The sequence below is a fragment of the Electrophorus electricus genome, chromosome 3 (assembly GCF_013358815.1).
Source record: "Electrophorus electricus isolate fEleEle1 chromosome 3, fEleEle1.pri, whole genome shotgun sequence".
Taxonomy (NCBI): domain Eukaryota; kingdom Metazoa; phylum Chordata; class Actinopteri; order Gymnotiformes; family Gymnotidae; genus Electrophorus; species Electrophorus electricus.
In genome coordinates this window covers 10,886,927-10,907,451 of record NC_049537.1, presented here as the reverse complement: position 1 = coordinate 10,907,451, position 20,525 = coordinate 10,886,927, and the positions used below count along the sequence as shown (strand labels likewise).

The window sequence follows — 20,525 nt, the reverse complement described above, 5'->3', positions numbered from 1 at the left end:
ATGTTACTTCCTAAAAAGAGGATAGATAGATAGATAGATAGATAGATAGATAGATAGATAGATAGATAGATAGATAGATAGATAGATAGATAGATAGATAGATAGATAGATAGATAGATAGATAGATAGATAGATAGATAGATAGATAGAAAAACTACAATTATATCTTCCTTAAATAAAGTTAGGTAAAAACAAAACAGGTAAGAAATTATGCAGCATTGTCTCCCTTGACACAAACAAATGTACTGCATGTTACACAATAATTAAAAACAGAATTACTTTTATTCACCAGTACGTTGTATTACTAAGTATTATTTACATGCTACAAAACTGGCACCATGGAGCATTCTTTCAAGCTTGTTTTTCATTTCTCTCTAACTGCTTGGACACAACTATATTTGCTAGAAAGCAGTGTTTGTCATTTTTACAAATTTTATTAGCTATATAATTTGCTGCCCTCATGATGTTGTAATAGACAAAAATTTCTAGAGGTGATCTTAAGGTGCAGTGAGTTTGACATTCAGTGAAGAAACATTACAAAGCAATATAGGCAATCATGCTCCAAATCACAATGATTACATTCATGATATGCAGCAGACACAGCCAACATACCTTGATATCTTTCTCGTCTGGCCAACATGAGGAATGCCACACTTCAGGACCATGGAGAGTTCCATATCTGTATTCACAAACATCCCTAAGCCAGTTCGAATTTATCCAATTTACTATTATTCACATGCTTAACAGGTTTACATTTTCTTTAATGGTTTTGAGAGGAGAATTGGAAAATGTGTTGTATTTAGTTGATTTGTGTCATTATGTGTACATTTGGTTTAGTTAGTCTTCTTTCTCATTTTGTTAAAATTTGTATGTGTAAAAAGTGTTAATGTCTTCATAGTGTATTTGTGTGTTCTTTAGTAACATCCCCCCATTTCTCCCATTACTCCAGCTCTTTTACTACTTGTTTGCTGAATGAGTCCCTCTAAAGCCATTGTACCCATCAGTACACTGATGTCAGTAGTGAGATGCTGCCACTGAGCTGGAAGAAGCTAGATCAACAAACTCAAATGGAGGCGGCGAAGATGTAACCCAGAGGAAGGGCATACTGAGTGTTACGCCTACCCCATGCCAGATGGGTCACAGGACTGGCTTAGGAAGATGGTGAGGAAGGCCGCAGAGTCTGGCTGGTGCCCAACGAGAGAGGAGTGATGGCTGAGATGGCACACGATGAGGTGACACGTCCAGCTTGCTGTACCGGCCAGCCTCCAAGTGCCCTCTGCCAAGACAGGACAGAACTAATTGTGTAAAGACACAGTGCTATGTGGCTGAGGAGTTCAAGGATGACATGACATGCTAAGCAGCCCCCATGTGAATGGTGCTGAAGCAACTGTTGTGCTAATGGTGTAGGCAACACTCATCAAAAATGAAGGTATTACAGCGTTGCCACAGAAAACCGCCCTCAGCAGAGATGTGAGTGTTTTTACGGCATGAGCAGCACACGAATGCCTGCTTCAAGGACTTTATGAGGGGTGTTTGGTTTGCTGGGATGGCCAACCCTTGAGACGGGGAGGGGGCTGTGTTGCATCTACCACTAGACATAGGGACACTGGACCTGGGACGGTCAGTAGTGACAGTAGTGAGCATGGCAAGGACTCCCAGAAAGCCCTGCGCCTTTCTGCAGTTACTTAACTGTTCAGTGTATTGTTCTGAACTGTTAGTTTGTGTCAATATGTGCGCCTTTTCTTTCCGTTCCCTTTTTGTTAAAATGATCACGTGTAGAATGTATTAACGACTCCGTGATGTGTTCTTTAGTTATCTAATCACTATTTTGCGTATATGTCAAGTTATTTTCCTGCTTGCTTGTTTTCCCTTTTAAAGGCTTAGTTTACAATAAAAGAGCTGTTATTTTAAGCAGCAGATGGATTTTCTGGTTCTTCTTCCTTACAAACGCTAAATTATCTAACTGAGACGTTGACTGTCGTTAATTTCTGCAAGCAAAGAGCTAATTAAGTTGTATTTATTTTGTGTTTATGGGTTTGGAGCGAAAATTGAACGCGTCGCAGATGGCAAACAAAGTGAGACTGAGCGCACTTCGGATCAATGTTTATATCAAGTTAAGTTCCGATTGGGCGAAAGATGAAAGTGTGTCAGGCATATGCGCACCGTGGGCGGGCATAGACGTGTGTTTATAAAGCCCCGCGTGAGCGCTGTGGGGCGGCGACATTGTGTTGAAAGACTGTCGATAGGGAGCTGAGGAGTGAAGAAAAACGTGAAGCCTTTAAATCCTTCAGAAGAAGTTGGGAGAGGTGCACCTCTCTCTGTCCCTCCATCGCTTTGCCTGTATGGATGATCATTTCAACCTCATTGACTCACCTTCGGCGCGGCACCGAGGAAATAACGCCGACAACCATGGATACGCTGAAACGGAAAAAGGTAGTATGACAGTGGTAGCTGACATGCTGGAGGAGACGGCTGCGCTCCCCAGCCACCTGTCGTTGGATCGATATGAGCCAAATCACGAGTGTTGCGAAAGAGTGGTCATCAATATCTCAGGCTTACGCTTTGAGACACAACTCAAAACTTTCAATCAGTTTCCCGACACCTTGCTTGGAGATCCGAAAAAAAGGATGCGTTACTTTGACCCCCTCAGGAACGAGTATTTCTTTGACAGGAATCGACCAAGCTTCGATGCCATTCTTTACTACTACCAATCAGGCGGGCGCATTCGGAGACCTGTCAATGTTCCCATTGACATTTTCTCCGAGGAAATTAGATTTTATCAACTTGGCGAAGAAGCGATGGACAAATTTCGTGAGGATGAGGGTTTTATCAAAGAAGAGGAGCGCCCTTTGCCAAATCATGAATTTCAGAGGCAGGTTTGGCTTTTGTTTGAGTACCCGGAGAGCTCGGGTCCAGCGAGGGGCATCGCCATTGTGTCTGTTCTAGTCATTCTGATCTCTATCGTGATTTTCTGCCTAGAGACTTTACCTGAATTTAGGGACGATAAAGACCCAGTCACCGTGGCGCCGATTGTAAACGGAACTGGCCCGTATTGGTCGAGCTCTTTCACCGACCCTTTCTTTGTGATTGAGACGCTTTGTATTATCTGGTTCTCATTTGAGTTGCTCGTACGCTTCTTTGCTTGCCCAAGCAAAGCCACTTTCTCCAAAAACATTATGAACATAATCGACATTGTGGCCATTATCCCTTACTTTATTACCCTGGGCACAGAGTTGGCCGAGAGACAAGGTAACGGACAGCAAGCCATGTCTCTCGCCATCCTTCGTGTAATCCGACTGGTGAGAGTCTTTCGCATCTTCAAGCTCTCGCGCCATTCCAAGGGCCTACAGATTCTTGGGCAGACATTAAAAGCCAGCATGAGGGAGCTGGGACTTCTCATTTTCTTCCTTTTCATTGGAGTCATTTTATTTTCTAGTGCCGTATACTTCGCAGAAGCGGACGACCCTGCCTCGAGTTTCAGTAGCATCCCAGATGCGTTCTGGTGGGCTGTGGTCACCATGACTACAGTTGGCTATGGAGACATGCATCCAGTAACCATTGGAGGGAAAATTGTTGGTTCACTATGCGCGATTGCTGGTGTTTTGACTATCGCGCTGCCTGTCCCCGTCATTGTTTCAAATTTCAACTACTTTTACCACCGGGAAACTGACGGGGAAGAACACGCGCAATACCTCCACGTTGGTAGCTGCGAGCACTTAAACTCCACGGAAGAACTGAAACGGACGCGTAGCACGTCATCACTCAGTAAATCGGAATATATGGTGATAGAGGAAGGGATAAATAGTGGATTTAAGCAACCGAACTACACAAATCAGAATAATCAAAACTGCGTGAATATCAAAAAGATTTTCACTGACGTGTAAATCAAATAGCTCACACTTCAGCGACAAAATCAGCGACAGTTGCTATCACACCAAACCAAGGCTATATTCCAGGAGACGATGCTTTTTTGCAGACCCTGCAAGTGGCGTGGAACGTACAAAATAAATCATTGCGCTTTTGCGTATGAGAACGTGCCAAACTAAACCTGTTGGTCTGCATTTGTTCAGTATTTCGCTTTCTCTTCAGAGGTTTAAAGCGGACAAAGGTCAGATCGGGTACTTTAAATAAATACAAATTATAGGCCTATATATAATGTGTGTGATCGTAAGTCTGCGTTTGTTCTTGTTCTCAGTGTTACCTATAATCGTCATAATTCGTTAGTATTCGCAATATCCTACATTTTGTGGCGAAGTTTGACGATCGAATAAAGGTCTTTTAATGTTATTAAACGAAATATTTTCGGAGGTTCTGTGTTAGAATGTCACATGTATTTTGTTTAGTATATCTAAGTGAAGATTCAATATTTTAACAAAACTGAAAATATATAGAAAGAAAATCAAACTACATATAGCTGACTGTATGTCTTTATTAAACAAACTGCCTTTGCCTATACCAAAAATTTAATTCTGCTATATTGAATGAAAGAATACATTGTTTTCGCTCAAAATAATGCTTTATTTTGTGATATAAAATCAGTGTTGGGAAAAAATTAATCTAAATTTGTGAAGTGCTGTAAACAAGCTACGCTATACCCCAAAACTGTAAGTACACCGTTTCCTTGTATATCTCCCAAACTGTTACCCTTCTTAGAGAGACAGAGAGAGAGAGAGAGAGAGAGAGAGAGAGAGAGAGAGAGAGAGAGAGAGAGAGAGAGAGAGGCGGCTTTAAAAAAAAAAGAAGGAAAAGGAAAAAATAAAGACACGTTTGGATTCATCTTGTACCTGGCATGGAGAAAAGAATCAAACTCACCAAATGAGGATACGCCTCCCAGTCGAAGTCCCTGAGTCCGCCTTGTGAGGCAGTCTCCATAGCGACTACAGTTTCCTGGGTAACCCCAGTTAATGTTACCGTGGCACCATTCGCTGTTGCTACAGCAACACTCCAGATGGTTCACAACGCTTGACTGGCAATACAGAGCTAGATACAGACCTAACTTTGATGAGGGAAAAGGGAAAACTTCATTTGATAAATTGTTTTCTTTTAATATTGTAGTTATTCATCCAGTTCAGCAAAAGTTTTTATATTAACAAACATAAAACATACAAAGAGTGAAACATAGGTTTTATGATACTGTTCTTTATCTGGCTTAAATTGTGTTTGCTAACACTATCTCTGTGTTTGTGTTGACTGCTATGTAAGATAAGGAAATCTTTAACATACTTAATTTCATAAGCCCCAGTTTATTCTGTTTGTGATCTTGGCCGTTATTTACCAAAATTTAAAAACAAAATTTACAATTATTACTTAATGCATTATTGGGCCCTGGATGACTGGGCATTCTGATTACTTTGGCTCACTTGCAACCCTTCTCATCGACTTGTGTCATCGTGCACTTCATGGGTTGCCACACTGCCTGGAAGTGTCTGAACTGTCAGTCAGAGCACCGTGAACCATCCTTGTGAGGGTGCGTATTTGAGTGTGTGTGCTTCTTCGAGTTCTGCAATCCTCAATTACAAAGAAAACAAAGATTTGAATATTCAATATATTTTCAAGTGATTAAAGCAGATCAGCAGTTTCATTCATGACTTGGTAGTAATATTTAGCATGTTAGCATGTAATCTGTTTATTGGCAAAATGGCTGATTAAAAACTATAAGCCTGGAAAATACATTATAATCACCTAATTGTTCCAATTATTTTCTTAGATTTTTAACAATTTATTTTTTTTTGTTTGACCTGCATGAAGAAAATTGTTCAGTGCAGCTCAGGCTTATGCAAGAGAAACATTCCTGTTCTGGTAACTGTTCTGGAATACTTAAAAATGTTGGATTGAATTGCCCATTCAACCAATATGATTCTAAACATATTTTATGACCAATTTGGCTGGAAAAAAATAATATGAAATAATAATATAAATAATATGAAAATGGCTTTTTTTTAACAAATTTGAAGTTTTATTAAAAGCATGCTTTTTGTTATGCATGCATTATTTTATTGTAATTCCATTCTATAAGAAAAGTATTCTATTCTATTGGCTAATTTTCTCCTGCTGACTTCAAACCAGTTTTGCTGTCTTTCTGATAACGTTCAAAACTCCCGCTGGGTAGGAGAAACTGGTCATGCATGAGCAGGAAATTATTTGCATGCATTTGGCTCCTACAATCACGTTATCCATCCAATATCTCGTGACATTTCCTGGCAGAGAGCTGAGACATCGGAGGTGCGAAGTGAGCTGTCTGACATCTCTGGAAATTCAAGCTGTCAGTTGAAAACATGTGAAATAAGCTGCTACTTTAGTGCTGCCTTCAAGGCCTGCATGATCATAGTCTCCATTATACTCATATATAAGGGTTTACATTTTGATCCTCTATTAGTCAACATTTAATCAATGCAGGCAAACGTTTAGCTCTTTGTCTAATAGAGGAGCGAATTGTAAACACAGTTGGATGACATACTGTCACCCTTCCTTTTCTCTCTCCTGTCAGATTTTATTTAGGAATCTGAGATATGATCTTCCACTGGAACTTCTCACTTGTAATTCACTGTTATCAAGTACTTTTCATGCCTGGTTTATACTTCATGTAAATGGGCAGCAATACAGAGTCCAACAAATACAGCTAGTTTTATAAGTACATTGAAAATAAAATGTTCTATTCATGATAATAGGTTAATGATTTGATATTTAAAAAAATCACCCAATTGGCTGGCTGATTAATCAGGCCATTAAGTACAATTCTGAGATAATGGCAGATGCACTGGCAGATGATTGCGCTCACAAGCCAAGTGAACAAAAATTGCTTGCAGACACATCTGTAGCCAATCTTGTCAGTGTGCCTACTGTGGAATGATGTTAGCACTCCCCCTTGTGTCAATTTCACCATTCTACGGGCAGCCATCAGTGGGTGCTGAGAAACAGTGGGAAACGTGCCAATGCAGGATGTAACGTTTCCTGAGAGAAAACAGTTCACATCTATCTTTAAAAGCTCAGTATATTTCATAGGCCACTCTTAATAACATATACAATGTTTATTGTCTGTGTAATGTCATTCATAGATCTTCCTAAGTTCAAGACTGTTTACTCAATACACACTAAATAGAAATAAAGATGCAGACTCTGGAATTAATTGAAGAGAAGAGCTGGTCCCATCTTTATTCTGAGCTCAATGTTACAAACGAGGCATTGTCCAGAGAATGTCTAACAGTCTCAGGTGGGCACACTTTTTGTACATTTTCTTCATAACCATTTTTATTTTTTCATAAAAACTTGTCCCAGTTCCACTATCGTTCTCCAAACCATACATTATTCAATGTATGCCAATTGATAGTCAATACTTACACCAACCAGTTCTTGGTACCATTAGGTTCATCCTGTACTACTACTATTTTTTTTATTTTTTTTTCAAGGCAATCATATTCTATATCACCAGCTGCCCATATTGTTTCTTCCGGTGCTTGGCCGGGCTGTTCTGTCCTTGAGCCAAGGCTCTCCCTTCGACTGAGGCCCCTAGAAGCCTGTCAAAGAGGCCTCCTGAGGATTTACGCTGAAGCCTACAGAGGCCTTTCCTGCATGAAACCAGTTTATTCTGGACCATTCCTATTTTTCTCCTTACAATATCAGTTTATTACCTCATTTCCCCCCTTTCATGACTTTTGTCATGAACCCATTATAGTCAGCCTTTTTATTTGCAATCTATCAAAGATATATTTTTTATTGATAGTGTTTTAATAGTTTGTTTATATAGTTAATAGTGTGGGTTAATTGACTATCCCCAACCTTTCATTCCTTCTTACCTATACGTTGTATCCAAGGTGGCTATCTCTGCCAACAGAGACCATATCTAATCATCATCAGGCATGGGGCAGGATAGTTGAGTTGTTACTTCTACTAAGTTATTACACTTCATAATGTTACTAATACTGTGAGTAACTAACATATTGATATGACCTACTGTATGCAAGCTTAATACATTCCTGACCATCTATGAAGCCAGGAAGGTTCTCTTGCTTTATGCAGTTACAACTAATGTATACTATATTTATTGGTTAATACTGATTAAATACTGATAACAAATCTAAATCAGTAAAGAAAACAATACAAAATGACAAATGTACTGGTGGGGTATTAAATGATCATACATAATGTAGAATATAATGTGGTTATAAAAATGATTATAAAACAACCGTATGCTGTCCCTCATTCTCCCTCATTTCCCCCTTCAATGAATCATCAATGCTTAATGGAATGTGGATGTGGTAAGTCCTACGACTACGCCCACGACAGGCACTTGGCTAAACAGCAACTGCAGCCCTTTTCCAAATCCTCCTTATTCTTTCACTTAACCTAAGATGAGGAAATACAGCCTCATCTTCATCCAGTTTATGCCACTTAGTCAGCTGATACGATTAGGTATTTTATTAACTCTAACGATTGCTGACACTCCACACCTGCAGAGTTTCTATATATTTTCTCAAGCCAAAAATGCGTTCGCACTCCCTGCGTCTCACTTAATAAATCGCTATCCATATCATTATTTTAGCCGCAAATCTATTCCCTCGATTCTAAGTTTTTTTTTTGTTGGGTTTAACTGCTTATTAACGTATTGATTTAGCCAGAACGTACTTGGGTAAATTAGCTATTCATTCTTCCAAAACTCTATTAACCGCCACTCGCTCTGGATAACTTTCCCATCCTGTAATATTTTAACTCTACCTTTCTCTTAGTCAAGGAACGCTCGCCTCCCACGAGTCACGTGGTTTGGCCCGCCACGTGCAGTGGGAACACCTGTGTTTGTGGCCACGCCTGCACACACCCGCACCCCGTCTTGTCTAAATGTATATAAACCCTTGTCAAAGGGTGCCGTGGCCATTGTTGAAGTAGCATGTTGTTTGTGTGGTGGTGTTTAAAGGTAGCATTCCTAACTGTTAATGTCAGTTATCGTCGGTGTTAGTGTTAACGTTGTTTGTGTTCCACGTGAGTACCCCGTTGTCATTGGTGTTTTATGTTATTAAATGTCTCAGACGTCGGGAGAGTCTGTGCGTCCTGCTCCACGCACTTCGGCACTCCGGCCGCACGTTACACTCCTATTGCTGCTATTTTAATATGTCCCTAATATGTATACTCTCTACTGCTGTAACTGTTACCGGTTTTATATACTGTATCCTCTATAATCTTTATTACTAAAACATGATTATGTTCCGTGCATGCATTTTATAATCAGATATTATTAATGGCGTTTAAACAGATCTGTCTGCGTATCCATTCACTTCCTTTGTTAAATTAGTGACTTCCCCTCTATACGACCATACCAAAATAATCTTAATTAGAACCCGGAAAAACTATTCTGCTGGTATGCGTCGTTCAGTACGTTATTGTCGGTAAACTATGAAATCGCGATGGCCACATCAAGACAAGCACAGTTTTTACGGACAAAACATTTAACATTGATCTCTTGGCGCTATTTTACTCACGAGTTCTATTATTCTTCTCTACATTGTCTGCGCATTTTTCCTTACTTCACTCGTTGTGGCCACATTTAGACTAAACAAATGGATCAAACACAACGGAGATTTCAACCACGCAAATCTCTTAGTCATTACTGCCTAAATTCCATCAATATCTGAACTTTGCAACGAGAGGAGCGAACGCGCTGGATCTCGTTTACACAAATATCTCCAGTGCGTACCGAGCGGAACCCCGCCCCCACCAAGGATAATCTGATCACATGTCTGTAATATTGATCCCTGCAATTAGACCGATCGTAAGACGCTCGAAACCGCTTCTGAAGCAGGTGAGAACCTGGCCAGCAGGAGCCATGCCTGCTCTTCAGGACTGTTTTGAGCAGACGACACGGATCACATTCAATGAGGTTGCTACTGACGGTGACACTGTTAACTGGGAGGAGTATACAGCATCAGTGACTGGCTACATCAGCAAGTGCATTGATGATGTTACTGTCTCCAAGAGCATAATCACACACCCCAACCAGAAGCCATGGATGACTGCTGAGGTGTACATGCTACTGAGGACCTGCGACTCAGCCTTCAGAGCAGGTGACAAAGAGGCTCTTAGAAAAGCGAGAGCCAAACTGTCACGTGCAATCAGGTAAGCAAAGCGTGCACATGCCCAGAGGATCCATGGACACTTCAGAGACACTGGTGACACATGGTGCATGTGGGAGGGCATTCAGGCCATTACTAACTACAGGAAAACATCACCTTCCTGTGATAGTGATGCTTCCCTCCCAGATGCACTGATTGCTGCAAACTGTGTATAGAAGTCACAGAACAAAGTTGTGGTGGAAAAGTCCATCCCTCCGCAAAATGACCAGGTGCTGTGCCTGACTGTGGCTGATGTGAGGCGAACTCTGCGTGAAGGTAACCCATGGAAAGCTGCTGGACCAGACAACATCCCGGGTCGTGTGCTCAGAGAATGTGCTGACCAGCTTACAGATGTCCTGAGAGACATCTTCAAGATCTCTCTCAGCTGCACCGTTGTCCCAACGTGCTTCAAGGCTACCACCATCGTCCCCCTGCCTAAGAAGCCCATGGTGTCATGTCTCAATGACTACCATCCTGTCGCACTCACATCCATCATGAAGTGCTTCAAGAGACTCGTCATGAGACACATCAAGACCCAGCTGCCCCCTTCTCTGGACCCCCTGCAGTTCGCGTACAGCTCCAACCGCTGTACGAATGATGCCAGCTCCACCACACTCCATCTGGCACTCACACGTGGACAAAAAGGGCACCTACGTGAGAATGCTGTTCATAGAGTTCAGTTCAACATTCAACACCATCGTTGCTCAGCATCTGACTGGAAAGTTGAGCTTACAGGGCTTGAACACGTCCCTCTGCAACTGGATCCTGGATTTCTTGACTGGTAGACCTCAGTCAGTCCGGATCGGGAGCAGCACTTCCAACACCAGCACCACTGGTGATCCCCAGGGCAGCATACATCGCCCTCTGCTGTTCACACTGCTGACTCATGACTGTGCTGCATTGGACAGCTCAAACCACATCAAGTTCGCTGATGACACAACCGTGGGGGTCTCGTCAACAAGGACAACGAGTCAGCATATGGAGATGATGTGCGAGAACTGGTGAGCTGATGCAAGGTCAACAACCTGTATCTGAATGTTGACAAAACAAAAGAAATGGTTGTTGACTTCAGGAGAGCAAGGCGAGATCACTCCCCACTTACCATCAATGGCTCCTCAGTGGAGATCACCAAGAACACCAAGTTCTTTGGTGTTCACTTAGTGGAGAACCTCACCTGGACCCTGAACACAAGTTCCATTACCAAGCGAGCCAATGTCTTTACTTCCTTTGGAACCAGAGGAAAGCCCATCTCACATCACCCATCCTCACTACCTTCTATAGAGGTACTATAGAGATCATCCTGAGCAGCTGCATCACTACCTGGTTTGGGAACTGCACTGTCTTTGACCACAAGACCCTTCAGAGAATAGTGAGAACAGCCGAGAAGATCATTGGGGTCTCGCTTCCCTCCATCACGGACATCTACACAACACGTTGCATCCATAAAGCCACCAGCATTGTGGGAGATCCCACACACCCCTCCCACAAACTGTTCACCTATCTTGAAAAAGGTACCGCAACATCCGGTCCATCACCTCTAAACTGCAACAGCTTCTTCCCAGAAGGCATCAGACTCCTGAACTCTGGCTAATTCCAATTTCAATTCCAAACAAATAGACACTTCTATACACACACATACACAAATTGTTTTTGTATCGGACTAGTTGCTGAAGTCAAACTTCACACACACATATGCACTCCTTTTGCACTCTTGCACATCATTCCTACTTGCTGCTGGAGTACTTTACTAAATCAGCACTATACTTTGAACTGTATTGTATTGTTTCCACTCATGTAGGGTGTTGTCTGTTGCACGTATATTTTCTTTTTTTTTTATGTTGCACCATGGGCCGGGAGGAACGTTGTTTCATTTTTGCTGTGTACTTGTATATAGCTGAAATGACAAGTCTTTTGAACATTTAACATTTATCTCTTCAGCACTTTCTCTCTCTCTCTCTCTCTCTCTCTCTCTCTCTCTCTCTCTCTCTCTCTATTCTCTTTATTCACTGCACTTTTTTTTTATTTCATCATTTTTATTAAACTATTTTTTGCTCACTCTTTCCCTTTTATAGTAAGTTTTTGTAAAACCATTTTCACTTTTACTGCTTGATTTTCTAGCTATTACACCTTTTTTGTGTTATTTTTATATTTTTAACAGACAATTCTCACTCCTTCAATTCCCAGTCTGCACCCTTAAGACCCCCAAAACCTGACTATAAAGCTCTGTGGACAAGGTCTGAATACCACCGATGCACAATTTTTAAACAGGTATTCTGCTTACCTTTGATAGTGCGTGTGTGGATTCAGACCCCGGTCACAGAACAATGCAGCTTTGGGTTGTCCACCAGCTGGTGCTTTTGTCCTGCCGATGGCGTGGGTCCATTGCCAATTGATCCTTGTGGTATGAGCCACCAATTAATGTGGTTCCTAGAGCTTCCTAAATTCAAGACTCAATGCGCACTAAATAGAAATAAAGATGCAGTCTCTGGAATTAATTGAAGAGAATAGCTGGTCCCATCTTTATTCTGAGTTCAATGTTACAAATGAGGCATTGTCCAGAGAATGTCTAACAGTCTCAGGTGGGCACACTTTTTATACATTTTCTTCTTAACCATTTTTATTTTTTCATAAAAACTTGTCCCAGTTCCACTATTGTTCTCCAAACCATACATTATTCAATATATGCCAATTGATAGTCAGTACTTACACCAATCAGTTCTTGGTACCATTAGGTTCATCCTGAACTACTACAATTTTTAATTTTTTTAAGGCAATCATATTTTATATCACCGGCTGTCCCCTCTTTGAGCCAAAGCTCTCCCTTTGACTGAGGCCCCTAAAGGCCTGTCAAAGAGGCCTACTGAGGATTTACACTGAAGCCTACAGAGGCCTTTCCTGCATGAAGCCAGTTTATTCTGGACCATCCCTATTTTTCTCCTTACAATATCAGTTTATTACCTCCGTAATTAGACTGATACTGCTCTTTAATGAGAAAATGCAAATAATATTAGTTGGGTAAAAGCATCAAGTCCTCAACAAGATAAATTAGGTTACAATAACACAGATATGTGATTCACTTCAGATACTATAACACAGATGTGTGATTCACTTCAGATACTATAAAACAGATGCATGATTCACTTCAAATACTATAACAGAAAATTAAAAGAAAATGGCAAAAATTGGATTCCAGAACCAAAACAAATGGACACAGACACCCAGCCCTTTCTGTTTGTTTCAGATGTGGGATTTCAGAGGTTGTTGGCTGTAACAGACACTTAAAAGTGAGAAGGACTACTACACAGAGATGCTGGACTGTGTGGTTGTGAAGAAAATTGAAGGTCTGACCATCTGTCATAACACTTTTGGTCTGAAGAAAAAAATTAATGGGTCTATTATTTTATAGAGAGTGACTGGGAAAGGGAAACTGTAGTCTTACATGTCAAGGACATGTCTGTCTCCCATAGTAGGGACTACATCAGCAAGCTTTTTCACTAATATTAGGAGAATTTACCATTCAAAGATTTTTACCATTAAAATGACATATTAACTGTAAAAGAAGGCCTTTAGCACATTTTTATAGAGGACATCAGTTTTACTGATGTAAATTCCTGTCACGGACTACTCCTTCCCCCATGAGTCACGTGGTATGGCCTGCTGCATGCAGGGGGTTCATTTGTTTGTAGCAACGCCCTCCGCAAGGGCACACACCTGTACAGGGTTTTGACGTTAAGTGTTTGTATATCTATTTAAACCGCTGTCAGTGTGCACCTCGTCGTTGGTCATTGTCAATATCAATGTTAAGGTCGTCATTGTTGTGTAGACAGTCTGTGTTAAACGTTCACTTTGTGTAATACTGTTTAGATGTGTTTATGTTCAATGTTTTGTTCTATGTGAGTGCCCTGTTCAATGTTATTAAATGTCTCACAAAGTTGAGGGAGTCTGCACGTCCTGCTCTATGCCCTTCAGCATTCGGGCCGCACGTTACAATTCCAACGCATGCAGAATGTTGTAGGCATATCTGCGGTGTTATATTTTAAGGGTTGGCATGGCTTGGGGTCATTGGACCCACAGTGATATCCTTTCATGGGGTAAAAAAATCCCTGGTGGTGCCCTTCTCTGTGGCTAGTGCCAAACAATAACTACCTTCAAGGGGTTTTGAAGGTTATGTACTGTGACTAAGTCTATCTTGCTGGAATGTAATTATGTTGGTAGAAATATTCTTATGGTAAGTTTAATTAACCAAAAGCAACATGTACAGTCCCAGCTTTAAATCACACATCTTGCATATTATAAGGTTATAAGGTTATTTTCCAGTGCTGGTACTTGTATAGGAAATAGGTATAGTTATTAGTCATAGAAATGGGATTAACATCACACAAGTCACACTGAATTTACTGGCCCAGTGTTCCACACTGACTGCTTGTTTGTGCCAGTGTGTGCAATGCATGATTTGTGTGACCAAATTTCCCACTGGAGTGCCCCACCTCCAGGTGAACAGATGCACTGTTGAATTGGTCATTACAATAATACAACAATGGCTGGTCTCAGGACACCTCAGTTGCTAAAATTATGGCAAAAAGATTCATTCCTGTCACGGAGGGTCGGCGTCTCTGCAGGGGAACCACGCCGACTCGTCATGAGATCCACAGTAAACACGCAGGTCGGTAGAGAGGAAGTGGCGCATTAACAGATTACTGTGTGAGGAATCGCCAAGCCAAGCCAAACCTAGTCAAGCATTTCTTTTTGTTTTCATTTTTGTCTTTGTTTTTCAGTCCACTACTATTGAGAGCCCGGAGACCGAGGGGAATCTCACCATTCCCCAGGAGTACCAAGACCTGGCTGAGGTGTTCAGTAAGGAAAAGGCCACACAGCTGCCCCCCTCCACCGGGAGTGGGATTGCGCCATACCTCCCAGGAGCCAGACCTACCCTCTCTCCCAGGAGGAAACCGGGGCCATGGAAAGGTACATCAGTGAGGCCATGGCACAGGGGGACATGCGCCCCTCCACATCCCCAGCATCAGCAGGCTTGTTCTTTGTTAAGAAAAAGGACGGGGTTGAGGCCGTGCGTGGACTACCAGGGACTCAAGGAGAAATTGGTTAAATACCCCTATCCCCTCCCCCTAGTCCCTGTGGCACTTGAACAGGTGAGGGAGGCCCAGTACTTTATGAGGTTAGACCTGCACAGTGCCTACAACCTCATCAGAATCAGGGAGGGGGACGAATGGAAGACCGATTTTAGCACCTCCTCTGGTCACAATGAGTACCTAGTCCTGCTATATGGTTTAGCTACAACCCCCTCAATATTCCAGGCATATATTGATGAGGTTTTAAGGGAGTTCCTGGCTAGATTGGTCGTTGCATATGTTGATGACATCCTGATCTATTCTGCCTCCTTCGACCAACATGTGTGTGACGTGCACAAGATGCTACGCACCCTCTTGGAGAACCAGCTTTACTGCAAGATAGAAAAATTTGAGTTTCATTGCAGACAGGTAAACTTCCTAGGAAACATCATAAGTGAGGGTAGTGTAAGCATGCAACCCGGTAAAGTGGAGGCCGTGGCAAGCTGGCCCAGAATGCGTCGGGAACTACAGAACTTCTTGGGGTTTGCCAACTTCTACAGGCGCTTCATAAGCACCCTTGCCAGGCCTCTCACTGATTTGCTTAGGGGGAAAATCCAAACTGCTAAGGTTGGGAGAAGCGGCAGTGAGCGCATTCGCGGACCTGAAGACCGCCTTCTCCACCGCTCCCATGTTGTAACAACCCGACCCAGAGAAACCCTCCACTGTGGAAGTGGACACCTTGGGTGTGGGGGTGGGGGCTGTGTTGTCTCAAAAGAGAGGGGCAAGGGGTAAGCTAGGGCCCATTGAGTATTTTTCGAGGAAGTTGAGCCCATCCGAGCGGAACTACGGTGTGGGGGACAGGAAACTCCTAGCGATGAAACTGGTGCTGGAGGAGTGGAGGCATTGGCTGGAGGGAGCAAGACACCCCTTCACTGTCATTACCGACCACAAGAACCACAAGAGTACCTCCAGAGTGCAAAGAGGTTAAACTCCAGGCAGGCAAGGTGCTCACTTTTCTTCTTCAGGTTTGTCTTTTGTGTCACCTATAGGCCAGGAGAGAAATATGTGAGAGCGGATGTGCTCTCCCCACTACATCATGCCGAGGCCTGGTCCTCCAGTCAAGAACCAATACTTCCTCCCGCATGTTTCATGGGTGCCATCACCTGGGACATCGACTGCAGCAAAAAGACCGCAAATGCGCATCCCCAATGTCCACCCAACTGGCTATATGTCCCACTCAAACATCGCAGCGACCTCATCACCTGGGCACACACCTCTGTGGGGACTGGACATTCAGGATCAACACGCACCACGCAGCTGTTGAGTGTGAGATACTGGTGGCCCACTATGCACAGGGAAGTAGTCAGGTACGTTTCCTCGTGTACCAACTGTGCTCACAGCAAGACCCCATGCACTCCTCCTGCTGGTAAGCTGATCCCCCTTCCCATGCCTTGGCAACTGTGGTCCCACATTTCAAGAGATTTCATCACGGACCTGCCCGCCTCTGAGGAGAACACAACCATTTTGGTGGTTGTGGATCGCTTCTCCAAAATGGTTAGGTTCATCCCGCTAAAAGGTCTGCCCACAGCCTTAGAGACAGCGGACTTACTCTTTTGCCATATCTTCAGACAGTTTTGACTACCCGAGGATGTTGTCTCAGACGGGGGAGTCAGTTCACCTCAAGGCTGTGGAGGGAACTACTGGGAAAGCTAAATATTACCGTGAGCCTAACATCAAGTTACCATCCCTAGGCCAATGGCCAAGTGGAGAGAGTAAACCAGGAGGTGGGCAAATTCCAATGTCTGTACTGTCGACAGCACCCAGAGACCTGGAGTGCGTACCTTGCATGGGCCGAGTATGCACAAAACTCCTTAAGTCATGCTGCAACTGGGCTAACACCTTTTGAGTGTGTTCTAGGGTACCAGCCTCCCGTTTACCCCTGGAACCCACCGGTGTCAGATCAGCCATCTGTCGAGCAGTGGTGCCAAGGCAGTGAACAAGTTTGGGAGGAGACCCACAGGAGACTGCACTCCGCCATCGCGGCCTACAAAAGGAAGGCAGACTGGAAGCGGGCAGCCACCCCCCCGTTCAAGCCAGGACAGAAGGTGTGGGTCACTACCAGGGAGGGCAAGATGGGCCCTTTGGGCAAACTGCGGGCTAAATAAGAGGGCCCATACACCATAACTAGCCGGGTGAATGAGGTGATCTACAAGTTGGGTCTTTCGGGACATAGCTGGGCCTCCAGGGCATTCCACATGTCTGCCCTGAAGCCTGTTGTGGTGGGTCCCCTCACTGAGGAGGACAGCACTTTGGCAGTCCCACCCCCACCACTGGAGATCGGGGGTGAGCCAGCCTATGGGTTAGGGCCTTGCTGAACTCTCAGAGGAGGACCTCGGGATTGCAGTACCTGGTGTACTGGAAGGGGTACGGGCCCGAGGAGCGTTGCTGGGTGCTGGCTTCCCGGGTGTTGGACCCCGACCTCATCGCCTCCTTCCACTGGGAGCACCTGCGGAGGCCTGCTCCCTGTAGGCTGGGTCGCCCACATTCCAGGAGCCTGGCGGGGTCGTCCGCGGGGTGGGTTCTGTCACGGAGGGTTGGCCTCTCTGCAGGGGAACCACGCCCACTCACCATGAGATTCATAGTAACCCCGGTCCCAATCACCAGCCTACTAACCCGGTGCACCTGTTCTTTGTCTCTCCCGTCGCCTATTTCAGCCCGCAGGTCTGTAGGGGGGAGGCTGCGCATTAACAGATTACCATGTGAGGAATTGCCAAGCCAAGCCAAGCCAAATTATTTGTATTTTTGTCTTCATTTTCTTTGACAGACATTGGTGCCTTCAGCTATGGAGAATAAAGAACACTTTCTGGCAACCTCGCCTCTTGCTCCCTCTGTGCCGCCATCGTCACAATTCCTTATACTCTAAGGATCCACCAGTAGGTTAAGACTTTCATTACTCATACTTGTAAATAAGACTGCTCAAAAAATTAAGGGAACATTTAAATCGCACATCCGATCTTGATGAACAAAATATTCAAGTTGAAATTCTTTACTGACATAAATTGTGTATTTTGTTGAGAAGGAAATTATCTTACTATGGTCAAAGGAAATCAAAATCATCAACCCACATCAACCCACATCAGCGAACATCAGCAAGCTTCTGGACAGTTTGTGGTGCAACTTGATGACATCATTTGCAACACTGATACATATTGTCCCAGAAATTCTCAGTTAGATTCAGGTCTAGGGAACAGGAGGGCCAGTCAATGGCATCCATGCCTTCATCATCCAGGAACTTCCTACAAATTCTGACCACATGAGGCCGGGCATTATCCTGCGCCAGGAGGAATCCAGGGCCCACTGCACCAGCATAAGATCTGACAGTGGCTCTGAGGAGCCATTACCTAACACTACCTAACAGCAGTCAGGGCACCATTGGCTATCACCTGGTGGTTTGTATGTCCCCTGAAGGATATTCCTCCAGAGGCCATCACTGACCCACTACCAAACCTGTCATACTGATTAATGTTTTAGGCAGCATAACATTCACCACAGCGTCTCCAGATTTTACGTCTGTCACATGTTCTCAGTATGAACCTGCTCTCACCTGTGAAGAGAACAGGGCACCAATGATGGACCTGCCAATTCTGGTGTTCTCCAGCAATGCTTATCAAGCTGCATGGTGCTGGGCTGTGAGCACAGAACCCCCCAGATTGCTATCCCTGAAGTTTAACTGATTTGGTGTTATACTATGATGATTAACTATTCCATTAATTCTTCTCAGCAGTGTATATCTCTTTCATATTCATTTTGATAGTCACTGAATAATACCCATTATTTAGTGAATAATGTGCTTTTAATAATAAGTAATGGCTTGGAGGTTAAAATGTTAGCATACAGAAGAGTTTTTTTTTTTTTTTTTTTTTTTTTTTTTTTTGCCTCATCAAAGACTTTGCTCCACATATACTTTCTTACAATGTTTACATTTATAACATCTTATCCAGACTGCCTTACATATATTTGCATTACTGGGTTCCTGCAAATGTCTCAGTAGTCATAAAAAGTATGTACATGTGCGTGTTTGAGTATCTTGGTAGACTCCAATAGTTATTTCTCACTTATTCTGGGTGCTAAAGCACTTCATATGGAGTCACTGGAGGTATGGTTTCTTCTGCCCTTTATTCATTTAATCAGACCTGAAACTGTTTGAGGGAGAGAGACTACAATTCTGTGTGGGGATAGAGGGAAAGACTAGATCTCTATATGGGGGAGAGACTACTTGACTAGTAATCAGAAGGTTGTTAGATCAAGCCCCAGCACTGCACAGTTGGGCTCCTGAGCAAGGCCTTTAACCCTAAATTGCTCAAATTTTATTCAGTCAAATTTTATACAGTTGCTTTGGGTAACAGTGTGAGCTAAATGCAGTAAATGTAAAATGTCCATGGGGGAAAGAGAGAGAGAGAGAGAGAGAGAGAGAGAGCATAGAATCCCCCTGTGTAGGGGGAGAAGGGAAGAGACTAAAACTTTGTGGCAGAGAGCGAGAGTGCTGCACTAGAGAAAGGTGTGGGAGAGAAACTGCCAGCATCCTGGCCTCTTGCTTGACAGCTGAGGTCATTTCTCACAGAACCTGAGAGCAATGACTTGTAGTAGAAGCCACATCAACATTGTGTTCAAATCCTCTCAATCCATAACTACCAACACATTTGAAGTTTTTAATGAAATATATTTATGCAAGGTAGATGTCAGAGATGTCAAATCTAAGGGGCTAATCCAAGAATGCTGAGGTCATGTTGTCATTATGGTCCTTCTGATCTCTGTACAGTGTAATTGTAGTTGGGGAGGAATTGGAAAATGCCTCAGAGAACATTCAGCACTTGCCTCTCGCATCAGGCCCTGCAGATAGTTGCGGAGCAGGGCCAGACTCCATCATTCCCCAGTGAGCATGTGTCCTGCAACCAGTTACGTCCTCATGAGCACCAGTTGTTACATCTCCACTTCTTGACACATGTGTATTTTGGTTCTGCAGACATTGTAGATCAATGCTGTGCCTAGGACAACAGCCATTCAGCGAAGAAGGAGGCTTTCAGAGCAGACAAACACACTTATCTGAAGAGAGAGAGATGATGTCCTTGTCACTTTGAATCATTTTCTCTGACAGAGGAACACTGGAAATTACCTTTTTCAGTGGAAAAATGTCACTCACAGGCCATATCTAGATCACCAATTAGAATATAATATACCTCCAAAGAAGGCAGAGGGAATGGTTTGGAACAGCAACCCACTGCCAGGGAACATATATTACTGAGATTGCTTTTTTATGTATCCCTTCATATAGTCATAGTTTGTTATGTTATCAAACCAG

General features: G+C 43.3%; 1 protein-coding gene across 1 annotated transcript; it reads left to right on the top strand.

Annotated features, from left to right (window-relative positions):
- The first annotated feature begins 2,235 nt into the window (after positions 1 to 2,235).
- LOC113589591 (potassium voltage-gated channel subfamily A member 3) lies at positions 2,236 to 5,672 on the top strand. Its single transcript, XM_027029320.2, has one exon. It carries the CDS (start codon positions 2,343 to 2,345, stop codon positions 3,882 to 3,884), a length of 1,542 nt encoding a protein of 513 aa, XP_026885121.2. The 5' UTR covers positions 2,236 to 2,342; the 3' UTR covers positions 3,885 to 5,672.
- The last annotated feature ends 14,853 nt before the right edge of the window (positions 5,673 to 20,525 follow it).

Bases quoted from the DNA above. Each gene is read 5' to 3' on its own strand.
- LOC113589591 (XM_027029320.2), top strand. From the start codon at position 2,343: ATGGATGATCATTTCAACCTCATTGACTCACCTTCGGCGCGGCACCGA.